Source organism: Hippopotamus amphibius, chromosome 2 (assembly GCF_030028045.1).
Source record: "Hippopotamus amphibius kiboko isolate mHipAmp2 chromosome 2, mHipAmp2.hap2, whole genome shotgun sequence".
Classification (NCBI taxonomy): domain Eukaryota; kingdom Metazoa; phylum Chordata; class Mammalia; order Artiodactyla; family Hippopotamidae; genus Hippopotamus; species Hippopotamus amphibius.
Window position 1 is genome coordinate 208755668 of NC_080187.1, and position 12523 is coordinate 208768190.

General features: G+C 38.6%; 1 protein-coding gene across 17 annotated transcripts in view; it reads left to right on the forward strand.

Moving 5' to 3' along the window:
- MAP2K5 (mitogen-activated protein kinase kinase 5) overlaps positions 1 to 12523 on the forward strand; it is a 262400-nt gene that overhangs the window by 144437 nt on the left and 105440 nt on the right. For all 17 annotated transcript variants that reach the window (XM_057723002.1, XM_057723012.1, XM_057723013.1 and 14 more), the window contains 2 exons: positions 5103 to 5176; positions 6140 to 6190. In XM_057723002.1, the coding sequence (XP_057578985.1) occupies positions 5103 to 5176; positions 6140 to 6190 (125 nt within the window). The remainder of the gene's footprint in view (positions 1 to 5102; positions 5177 to 6139; positions 6191 to 12523) is intronic.

Genomic DNA, 12523 nt, shown 5'->3' on the forward strand with positions numbered 1-12523 from the left:
CAACAAAAAGAATAAAATACCTAGGAATAAACCTGCCTAAGGAGGCAAAAGATCTGTATGCAGAAAACTTTAAGACACTGATGAAAGAAATCAAAGACGACAGAAACAGATGGAGGGACATACCATGTTCCTGGATTGGAAGAATCAACATCGTGAAAATGACTGTACTACCCAAAGCAATTTACAGATTCAATGCAATCCCGATCAAATTACCAACGGCATTTTTCACAGAACTAGAGCAAGAAATCTTATGATTTGTATGGAAACGCAAAAGACCCCGAATAGCCAAAGCAATCTTGAGAAGGAAAAATGGAGTTGGTGGAATCAGGCTTCCTGACTTCAAACTATATACTACAAGGCCATAGTGATCAAGACAGTATGGTACTGGCACAAAAATAGAAAGGAAGACCAAGGGAATAGAATAGAGAACTCAGAAGTAAGCCCAAACACATATGGGCACCTTCTCTTTGACAAAGGAGGCACGAATATACAATGGAAAAAAGACAGCCTCTTCAATAAGTGGTGCTGGGAAAATTGGACAGCAGCATGTAAAAGAATGAAATTAGAACACTTCCTAACACCATACACAAAAATAAACTCCAAATGGATTAAAGACCTACATGTAAGGCCAGACACTATAAAACTCCCAGAGGAAAACATAAGCAGAACACTCTATGGCATACATCAAAGCAAGATCCTTTTTGACCCACCTCCTAGAATCATGGAAATAAAATCAAGAATAAACAAATGGGACCTCATGAAACTTAAAAGCTTCTGCACAGCAAAAGAAACCATAAACAAGACTAGAAGGCAACCCTCAGAATGGGAAAAAATAGTTGCCTACGAAACAACGGACAAAGGATTAACCTCCAAAATATACAAGCAGCTCATGCAGCTTAAAACCAAAAAAGCAAATAACCCAATCCACAAATGGGCAGAAGACCTAAATAGACATTTCTCCAAAGAAGACATACAGATGGCCAACAAACACATGAAAAGATGCTCAACATCACTAATCATCAGAGAAATGCAAGTCCAAGCCACAATGAGGTATCACCTCACACCAGTCAGAATGGCCATCATCACAAAATCTGGAAACAACCAATGTTGGAGAGGGTGTGGAGAAAAGGGAACTCTCCTGCACTGTTGGTGGGACTGTAAGTTGGTACAGCCACTATGGAAAACAATTTGGAGGTTCCTTAAAAAACTACAAATAGAACTACCATATGATCCAGTAATCCCACTCCTGGGCATATACCCAAAGACAAGCATAATCCCAAAAGAAACTTGTACCATAATGTTTATTGCAGCACTCTTTACAATAGCCAGGACATGGAAGCAACCTAAATGCCCATCAACAAATGAATGGATACAGAAGATGTGGCATATATATACAATGGAATATTACTCAGCTATAAAAAGGGATGAGATGGAGCTATATGTAATGAGGTGGATAGACCTGGAGTCTGTCACACAGAGTGAAGTAAGTCAGAAAGAGAAAGACAAATATTGTATGCTAACTCACATATACGGAATCTAAAAATGGTGCTGATGAACTCAGTGACAAGAACAAGGATGCAGATACAGAGAATGGACTGGAGAACTCAAGGTATGGGAGGGGGCGGGGGGTGAAGGGGAAGCTGAGACAAAGCGAGAGAGTAGCACAGACATATATATACTACCAACTGTAAAATAGATAGCCAGTGGGAAGTTGTTGTATAACAAAGGGAGTTCAACTCGAGGATGGATGATGCCTTAGAGGACTGGGACAGGGAGGTTGGGCGGGGGGAAGTCGAGGGAGGGAGGGATTGCAGGGATATGTGTATAAAAACAGATGATTGAACTTGATGTACCCCCCAAAAAATAATAAATTAAAAAACAACAACAACAACAAAAAACCTGAGAAGTAAAACTAAAAAAAGGAAGGGGCGGGGGCACTTTAGCTGCTATATTCAAGACAGACTCTAGTAGGGCAAGTGTAAGAATAGGGAGATCAGTTCAGTGGCCCTGTCAGAGAGTAAGTACATATAGTCTGGCAAATATGCCTCCTCGTAAACACTGAACTGGTTTTATCATTCTACTTGCTGGACTTTTGAAATTATTTTCTTTTAACTAGTATTTTACCCAGATACAGCCTAAATTTACTGCAGTAGCAACAGAAATCCTGAACATAACAAAATATAACACTTTTTGTAGCTTGGTTGATTGCCAGTGGATATTAATAATACTATATAGTGTTTGACAGTTTAAAAGCTATTTTACATTCATTATCTTATCTAATCCCCACGATTTTTTAAGAATGATAAAAAAATTATCTCCCTGCACAGGGGAAAACTAAAATGTCACATGCCTAGTCCAAAGTCACATGCCAAATTTGTGGCAGGGCCTCAAAGACTAAAATCCAAGTCTTTTGTCTCCTAGCCTGAATCCACTGATTTTGTTTAAAGGGGTCTTTTATTGTTCAAATGATGTTGCTGGGGAGAGGAACATTTATATTAGCAAATTTAGTATATTGTTTAGAAGGCCATCAACCAGTGAGCAAGGTACTATGCCTAAACGGGATACGTACAAAAACGTACAAAGCATATTCCTACCCTGTGAACTTATTACTTGGTGATACCTGTAACAGTAAATGTGGTAAGTAATTACTGGTAAAAAAAGGGTCACATGCTCAGTTCCAAATGGTATAGATAGTAAATGCTTTAGCAGTTCAAAGGAAGCAGTGATTTTGATGGCCCTAGTAGGTATGGTAACAGGGAGGTGGGATACTTGAGTTGAAGGATGGGCAGGATTCAGTCAAAAAATATCGAGGAAGGTTTCTAAACCCAAGGGGTTTGGGCTCAGGGACACAGACAGCATGAACAAAGGCTTAGTAATGGGGTGGTTTGAATTTGTTTCTTTCTTTTAAGACAATGACTAAAACAGTCTAGTTGGAATACAGAGGTTGTTTTGAGGATGGCTATATGTCTACTGCTTTCATACACTAAGTATTCTTAAAAGCTAGGCTGAAAGGTGAATATGCAAAGTCATGCAGTAGGCTTACATGTAAGTAAGAATAGATGATGAAGAGCTGAAAATGCCGTGAAGTTCTTATTTACACCTTGCCTTTTAGAATATAATCTGGAAAATTTTTGTTGTTATTTTATTCTCTCTCTCTGTTGATCCACTGAAGTCAAACGTGTATCTGATTAAAGCTAAGGATTTGTTAATTTTAGCATACCTTATGATTTCTAGGCAGCTCCTTCTTCCAGGAACTCAGAATATTTGTTCATTAACTATCTCCATCTGATGTATGGCTTAAGAATGGTTTAGGGGTATCAGTATATAAAAGAACAGATTGTCCAAAAGAAAAATACTCAAAATGCAGGGCCTATAATGAGAATTAGATTTGGAAAATAAAACCAGGCTTTGTAAAGCCTAACATTTCTGTCAGTTCAGCAAATATTTATCGTCTATTGTGGCTGTCTGTGATGTATATTTTTTGTGTGCAAACTACTGAGGCACATTTAAAAGCACAACCCTGTTCTGAGGAGTTCATATTGAGGTTGGCAGGGGAGGTCAGGGAATATTTTACTTCCTTCTCATGGAGAGAAGTGATTGAATGAAAGTATATTTAAGGTTTATATTGAAATTGGGGAAAACTGGAGGCAGAGAGACCAGTTGGTTAAAAAAGCTTACACCTGCCTGGGCATAGTGACCTGTATTCAAAGAGAAAGCCGCCCTAAAGGAAGTATATAGTGTGTCTTATCTGAAAGGGCATGCTACAGAGACAGGTAACCCCTTATCACTGAAACAGAATCATTAACAAAATAATACTCTGTTCATGGTTTCCATTCATTTATTCTCACCTGTTCAACAGATACGTATTAAGCACATACTATATGCCTGGCGCTCTTCAGGGACTGGGATATAGTAGTCAATAAAAGAGACAAAGTCCCTGCCTTCATGAAGTTTACGTTCTAGTGTCAGTCAGGCAATACTAAATGAGCACATGTATGAGAAAATGCCTGTCATGTTGCCTGTCATAAGGTAGGTAGGGTTCAATAATTGTTGGCTACTGAGTTTGCACTTGAAGTTTGAGTTAAGTACTTGCTTCTGGCAAGATACTTTTTTGGGGTACCCTTTTGCAGGGTGGAGGGGCAGAGTGAGATTAACCCACAGATTTTTTTTAGATGTTACATAAAAATTATGAGTCTTGTTCAGTCTTGGGGTAATTAAGGTTGTATGCTGCATTACATATAACAAGTTGTTTGTTCCAGACAACTTTTGTCACTGAAGAGGAAGCACTGAGCAGGTGCTGTTCTGTACCATCAAAAGTGGTGTGCTCTTATCCTGCTTGGATGGTTTTTGTAGGCTCCTTGAATTCCTGAAAAGGCCCTTTGTTGTCACTGACGATGCTTCACAGAAACCCTTTGTGTCATTATTTAGCGGACTGCCTTGGCAAAAGCTATGTCAGTTCTTTTGTTAACTCTAACAACAGTCAAAATGATGTAAGGGAAGAGAAGGATAAATGAAACAGACGGATAAGTGCATGCACGCACACATACATATACACATCTTTTAGATCAATTTCTGAGGATTATCTGAAGTAGCATTTACACGTAAAACCAGGAGATAGCGGTACTACATTCATGTTCTCATTGTTTCAACCAGATATAACCTGTTACCAGCAAACATGAATGATTTTTTTCCTTGCTGGCTTCCCTTTGGCCTTACCGCTCCTTAGGTGAGAGGAGCAGTTTCACATTGAGAGCAGAACTAAGCCTTTCTGTACCAATTCTTTCAAGAAGGTTACATTTTCTTATCTAATTTTCCTGAAAGCTGGAGTAGGATATTGGGTTGTTGGAAGCCAAGATTTTATTTGACTTTCACCTGAAGTAGATAAATCCTTGCTTCTACAGAAACTAGAAATGGTTGGAAGTGAGGGAGTTAGGACCTTACATTTTGCCTCCAGATAAAATGCTTTGCATTAAATTTGTGATTAGAATTCTAGGTTGAACAGATGATGTCATTTCTGCAATATGGTATGCGTGTGTGCTTTTTTTGGAGCAAGCACTGTAGATGTGAAATTGGTTACATGAATTTTTCTGGTCTCTTTTTAGATGTGAAGCCCTCCAATATGCTAGTAAACACAAGAGGACAGGTCAAGCTGTGTGATTTTGGAGTTAGCACTCAGGTAGGTCTCTTTTTCCTCCTGATTTGCTCTCTTTTTGGTAACATCCACTTTCTATTTTCATTCTACTCTCTGGACTGAAAAATCACCTAGCTGCCAGACAAACAGAACTCTGCGTCTTCTTGTCGGCTGGGATTGTGTTATTCATTTTTAATCTCTGAGCGAGTTTCCTTCATCAGAATATGATTGTTCATTGTTTAATGACAGTAAAAACTGCTGATATTGTAATTACTACTTACGAATAGCAAACTTCATTGATATGCAGCTTTGATATGAAAGCGTTTTGGCCAGACAAAAGGGAGGGCAGAGTGGGAGCTGTGCCTGGGGAGTCCAACTGGCCCACAATAAAAATTAATATTGGGAGCAACAATGGTGGAGGGCCATTACAATGTGCAGCACAAATTTTAATTAATTTCCATTTTGGGCCTCCCCTGAGAACCCCGGTGATAGTGACCCATGAGCGTGCTGTGATGTTGATTTGAATTGCAGCCACCTTTACTCCCAGCCAAACACGAAGACCAAAGCGAAGGTCATCGTTGTATTATGAGTTGTCAAAGTCTGTTATCCCGCCAGTGTATTTAGCGTTCGTTTCATTCTGGTAATGCATGGGGCTTCGTTCACATCTTGAGCCATCTGACTAAAAAATGAGTGTGTTCAAATTCTACTTCAAATTGACTTTTTATATCAGGCGGGTTTGGGGTACTAAAGCGACAAGCATCCTGCTTAAGTGAATTGTTTAAGGTTATCTGCTGTAAACTATAATGTTGTGCTTGTTTAAATTGGAAATCACATTCAAAAGAAAAGAGATTTAATCATTTTTAATGCCTTTGTAGATAAATTTGTTCCCTTTTACATAATTTTTAGTTGATTTATAGAAATGATGATTGTAGATTAAATGAGGAATAATTGCCCATTTTATTTCCACATTATCTTTATATTGTTCTAACAGACTGTTTTGTCTCATAGCTGGTGAATTCTATAGCCAAGACGTATGTTGGAACAAATGCTTATATGGCGGTAAGTAAACTTATGCAAAAATAACATTTAAAACCAACATCTTTATGTACTTGGTAATGTATAATTCTTGAATTAATTCCACGGCTTTAGCCTAACAGATCATAAATTACAAAGTCAATCCAGTCATGATTGGATTTTTAAATCTTCCTAAAAGATGTTAGAGTTTATACAGGAGCTACCAAATTCTCTGACTTCGTTGACTTAACTGGTTGGTTTGAGCATAAAATCATTTTTAAGTGTGATCCTACAGAAAAATTGCATCTTATAGCACATTGGCTACTTTGCCTCATTGCTTATTTAATTAACTCTAAAGTATACCAAAATGGCAGTCAGTAAGATCAGCTGTTTTTTTCCAGGAATGAGCACGCTTTGACACCATATCAAAATTAAATTATTAATTAAAAATTAAATTATTACGTATAGATCTCTGAATGTAAGGATTTAGCCTACAATTCTCTGTCAAACTTGTATATCTATATTCTGTTTACTTGGGTTTGTGCCTATTATAAGACAACTTACTTGATCCTTCTGAAATAAATTTACCTGGAATAAAAAGAAGCATAGAACTGTTTCAAATACCAATGTGGACTTGGCTTTGACCTTTTTCTTTTTCCTTTCTTTTAAGTAAGGGAAGTTGTTTGTGTCCATGAAATTGCTTTTATTTATTGGTTTCCATAGTCACTTCAAGAGTAGGGGGCTGGGAGGAGACAAGCAGAAATTTATTTAGTATTTTTGGAGCAAAGTTTTGCTTTAACATGTTAAGTTTAGTTTTTTGATGAGGGTTCTAGATTTATTCAGGTAGTCCATTTCACTTCCAGTAGTCTTTATATGAATTAAAGTATGGGTAGAATCCTGGATCTCATTCTCAGTATTCTTTATTCATATATTATCTTGGTAGCAAGATGTTAATATGGATGGAACCCTGGGTCTTATTCTCAGAACAATACAAAGCATTTTTTTAATTGAGATACCAGAACAGTTAATTTTTGCCTTGCATTGTTTTTAAAGAAAACTCATTTTTTTCTCATTTTTCTAGGTAATGTGACAAAACTTTAATCTCTGAAGTCATCATATCTATTTTTATAAAATTTAATTACCCTCTTGGCTCTGCCAGGTTATCTGAAATTGGTGAGCCACCTTTATAATTAACAAAATTATGCCAAATGCCATGATTTCAGTCTTTGAAAACATATGTAACACTGCGATTTAAAACAAATAATTAATGAAACAAATTTTCCACTCACCAAGATGTTCTTAGTAGCTTTAAATTGCTCTAATAATTAAATTTCAATACTTTTGAATGTACAAATCCAGATTACAGTTGTCTTTCCCAGGTGTACATTAAAAAAATTACTTTTTTTTTCCTTTTTGTTTATGGGTGAATGTGATGCATCCATCTCTTAATTGAAAATGTGAGGATTAAAATTATGAAACGTTAGCTCAGATTGACAGAGCTAAAATTGCTTTGCTTCTTGGGTAAGTTCTAGTCATCAACTTTATATAGTTCAAGCTGTACAAAGTGTAAGATACCTAGGCAGCAAAGAGTGTGATAGCCTGATAGCAAGCTTCGCTCAATTCAGCAGGCTCTCATTGGCCATGACTTACCTAACTGGTGTGAGATCAGAGGTTGGGAGTAGGGGAAGGTGGAAGTAACATTTATTATTCTGTTACAGGTATTAACCCCTGCCTGAGGTATCATGATATTGTATTATAGTATTACCACTGGGGGAACTGGGTGAAGGGTGCACAAAACCTCCCTGTATATATGTTTTTCAACTTCTTGTTAGTTAATAAGTATTTCAAAGTAAAAAATTAAATTAAAAAAGAAAGTTTTGTTGGAACATGGCCATGCCCATTTATTTGTGTGTTCTCTGTGGCTGCTCTAGCACGTCAGTGGCAGAGTGGAGTAGTTGTGACAGTTATAGCAGAGACCATATGGCCCACAAAGTGAAAAATATTTACTATCTGGCCCTTTATGGAAAAAGTTTGCCAGCTTCTGGTCTATGCCAGTGAAAGCTGCTTCTGAAACCAAGTATTTTCAGTTAATCAACCCGTATTTACTGAGTGCCTTCCATGCAATTAGCCAGGTACGGTGGCACCACTCTGTAATCCACATAAGACATGGGCATAATTGGAAGCATGGCATTGTATGGACCACATCATGTGTGACATAAGTTGTACCAAGCGTACTGTTAGAGAATGAGGCATATAATGTACGAATTTGATGATTCAGACAGTATGTGAAAAGGATACTTATAAAAGAGAGAGATCACTGTGGGAGGGTGAGCAAAAACAGAGACAGAGGGTGGTGTGATGGGTTGGGGCGGGGAGGTACAGGGTAGAGGACAAGCACTAGATTGTGAGAGTACACGATTAGAGGTCATCCTATGCAATGCCCTCATTTTATATCCATTTCTCTCACTTTATATTCGTACCTGTTTCTCTACAGTGATGATAAAACTGGTAATAATAGCCAGCACTTAATTAGGACCACGTGGCAGTCACTCTTTGAAACCTTTGCATATGTTAACTCTTTAAACCCTCACAGCAACCCTGTGAGGTAGGTAATGTTATTGTCCTTTCACAGATGAAGGCACCAAGGGATGGAGCAGTTAAGTGACGTCCCCGGGTTCATACAGTTAGTAGTGGCAGAGTCAGGAGTCAGACCTGCGTAACCGGCCTCCAGAGACTAACCTGTTAACTGCTGCGCTTCTCACTCTGTTCAGACTGTGTCTTTCCAAATCTAGATCAGGGTTTTCACGGAGCATCTCTCTGTATCCAGTGTTTCACATGGTGCTAAATGAGTGAAGCAGTTCATGAAAGCTGTATTCCAAAAATGACATGTTCACTGATGATAAGCAGAGCATTTAACTTTTTGTATTAATAAGTATCTTACTTGTGTGATGATGTATAGAAGACCCCCAGATGGCTCAGATACCACCAACTGGACTGCTCAAATACTGAAAAGAAAATGAATCAAAGAAGTAGCCCTCCATACATGAACAGTCTTACTTTATTCTCCTATAATCTGAAATGTAAGGTGTAAGAAAATGGTGATTAGGATAAAGATAGGGAGGCTATTCTAAGATGGTAAGTCATTAAAGCAAACAAACAAACAAAAAAACGGTAACAATTTAGGGGCATGTTAAACAGTGGCAGTTGTAGGAGACTTGGAAAATCATCTGGCCCCACCCTCATTAACCAATGAGGATACTGAGACCCAAAAAATGAAGTGGCACGTTCAAGGACACATTATATCTTAGGGGCAGGTAATTAGATTTAATGGACATTTTAATCCAAAGTAAGAAATATTTTCAACTATATTTTAGAAGGATTTCTTCCAGAAGGATTACAAAAGGGGTCCAGAAGGCTTTGGTGGCTTATATTAAATTAAGTCATTTCTTGGAAATTCTAATTACTAGCACTTTTACTCTGTTTTAAAGATAGAAGTTCCTGAAACTTTAACCCACTATTCAGTCATTGTGATGTATTATAATTTGTTTTGTGGCTGTATCACGCAGCATGCAGGATCTTAGTTCCCCAACCAGGGATCAAACCCGCACCCCCTGCAGTGGGAGCATGGAGTCCCAACCACTGGACCACCAGGGAAGTCCTGTTATAATTTTTTAAAATCAAATGTAAAGGTTTCACATTGTTGTTATAAATACCTGAAGTGTTTTTTTTTTCATTTTATTTATTTATTATTTTTTGGGGGGTACACCAAGTTCAATCATCTGTTTTTATACACATATCCCCGTATTCCCTCCCTCCCTCGACTCCCCCCTACCCTCCCCGTCCCAGACCTCCAAGGCATCATCCATCCTCGAGTTGAACATCCTTTGTTATACAGCAACTTCCCACTGGCTGTCTATTTTACAATTGGTAGTATATATATATGTCTATGCTACTCTCTCACTTCGTCTCGGAGTCCCAACCACTGGACCACCAGGGAAGTCCTGTTATAATTTTTTAAAATCAAATGTAAAAGTTTGACATTGTTGTTATAAATACCTGAAGTTTTAAAATTAAGAAATCTTATGCAAATACTTGTCCTTTGGGATCAGAAAGTCAATCTAATTATTCTTATCTCCTGAACATTTTTTCTACTTGGACTATTGCTGTTCTTAGAAATTATCTTTACCCAGATTAAACCTATACAGATTACATGATCTAACTCAGTTGGGCATGCTCACGCAGTGATCGTAGTGGTGGTGATGATTGGAAGGAGGCCAACATTTACTGAGCATCCCCATGTGGCATGTACTGAATTGAGCATATTACATGGATTTGTTTAATCTTCAGACAACTCTGTTAAGTATACATATTGTTATTATTGTTTTCATTTTACAAATGAGGAAACCAAAGGTGATGTAACTTTAGCCCAGAATCTCAGAGCTGGCCAAGTAGTGGCCTGATTTAATTAGGACACCAGCCTCTAGTTTCTGGTAGTAGTAGCACATTAGGTTATTTGGACCAACTCTTCTGTTGAAAAATGCTAATTAAAATACTTTAAAAACCATCTCAAACTCACTGAAGAGCTAAAAAGACAACAGGGAACTCCCAGGACAGTTTTCAGATGGGAACTTATAACAGAGGGGAAAGCAGAATGTCAGAGCACCAAAGCTGCTTATTCCTGAGGACATTTGCCTGTACTACAGCTGTGAATGATAATGGGGGCTCCCTTAAAGCACAGGGTCTTGGAGGAGATCATCCCCACATTATGCTGGAAGCCTGAAGAACACCCCCCCCCACCCCCCGCCAGTATAAAAGCAAACCAGAGCTAAAGCTGCTCTTCGTCCCCCATCCCAGGGAACAAAAGAGAAGGTTTCTGAAGGCCAAGCAGAGCAACAGGAGAAAAAAAGGGGGAAAAGTTGTGGCCGTAGGCTGACTCTGGCACAAATTTGCACCCTGGAAATTTGTATATGTGACCTGAGTTAGAAAAAGAGTTTCATGCTGAGAATATTATTTAAGGTGGGTACATCCACTTTAGGCCTCAGAGAACCTCTCCAAAAAAATTTTTTAAGAACAAACTAGCAAGCAGTCAAAGAAAACTAGGCATATGAGGAAAAAGAGCAACATGAAGAACCAGCAGGAACAACAACTGTTGTTGCAAGCAGGCTTTAGATTAAAACTTTTTAAAGTGACAGTTGATTTGAGAAAGTCCCAAACAAAACTACTAGATAAAAATGAAAAACTCACTATTTGCTATCATATTGAACAGAGCAGAAGAGAGAATTAGTGAACTGGAAAATAGATTGAGTTAGAGCAACATGACTCCAGAATCCTTGTTTAAGCAGTGTGCTGTACTACCCACACAGTGATCTTGCTGGCATTTTTTTTTAATCCCTATTGTTTATGACATATATTTTTGATTACATACTAACCTAAAGTATTTCTGCATACTTTGTTAATTTTCTGAGTAGCCTAACCCTGAGCAGACATGCCTTTACAGGAAGAGTTAAGGGATGTACCTTGGTATCATCCTGCTTTTGACAAGTAAACGCTAGGATATTGTGTTATAAACAGAGATAATTCTGAACTGTGTCAACCAAATATGGGTCCTGGGTAAATGCCTGGTCACAGTGGTAAGTGGAGGGATGGAGTGTGCATGCCATCTTAGAGCCACTGCCCTTTTAGAATCCTCTGCTTTTTATATCATCACGACTCCTTAACTATTCTCATGAAGAACAGACCAGAGTGGGCTTCCTAGGTGGCGCAGTGGTTAAGAATCCACCTGCCAATGCAGGAGACACAGGTTCAATCCCTACTCCAAGAAGATCCCACATGCCGCGGAGCAACAGCCCATGCGCCACAACTATAGAGCCTGCACTTTAGAGCCTGTGAGCCACAACTATTGAGCCCATGTGCTGCAACTACTGAAGCCCACATGCCCAGAGCCTGTGCTCCGCAACAAGAGAACCCATGGCAATGAGGAGCCTACACACCACAACGAAGAGTAGCCCCCACTCACCGCAACTAAAAGAAAGCCCGCACACAGCAAAAGAGACCCAACACAGCCAATAAAATAAATAAATGAATAAATTTATAAAGGAAATGCCTTTAAAAAAAAAAAAAGAACAGACCAGGGTTTTTCCTCCACACTTAAACTCCAGTACAGAGGTGCTTCAGACAAGAGTCATGTTTTTCCTTTTTTTTTTTAATTTTATTTATTTATTTATTTTGGGGGGGTACACCAAGTTCAATCATCTGTTTTTATACACATATCCCCGTATTCCCTCCCTCCCTCAACTCCCCCCCCACCCTCCCTCAAGTCCCCCCCATTCTCCCCCTCCCAGTCCTCTAAGGCATCTTCCATCCTCGAGTTGAACTCCC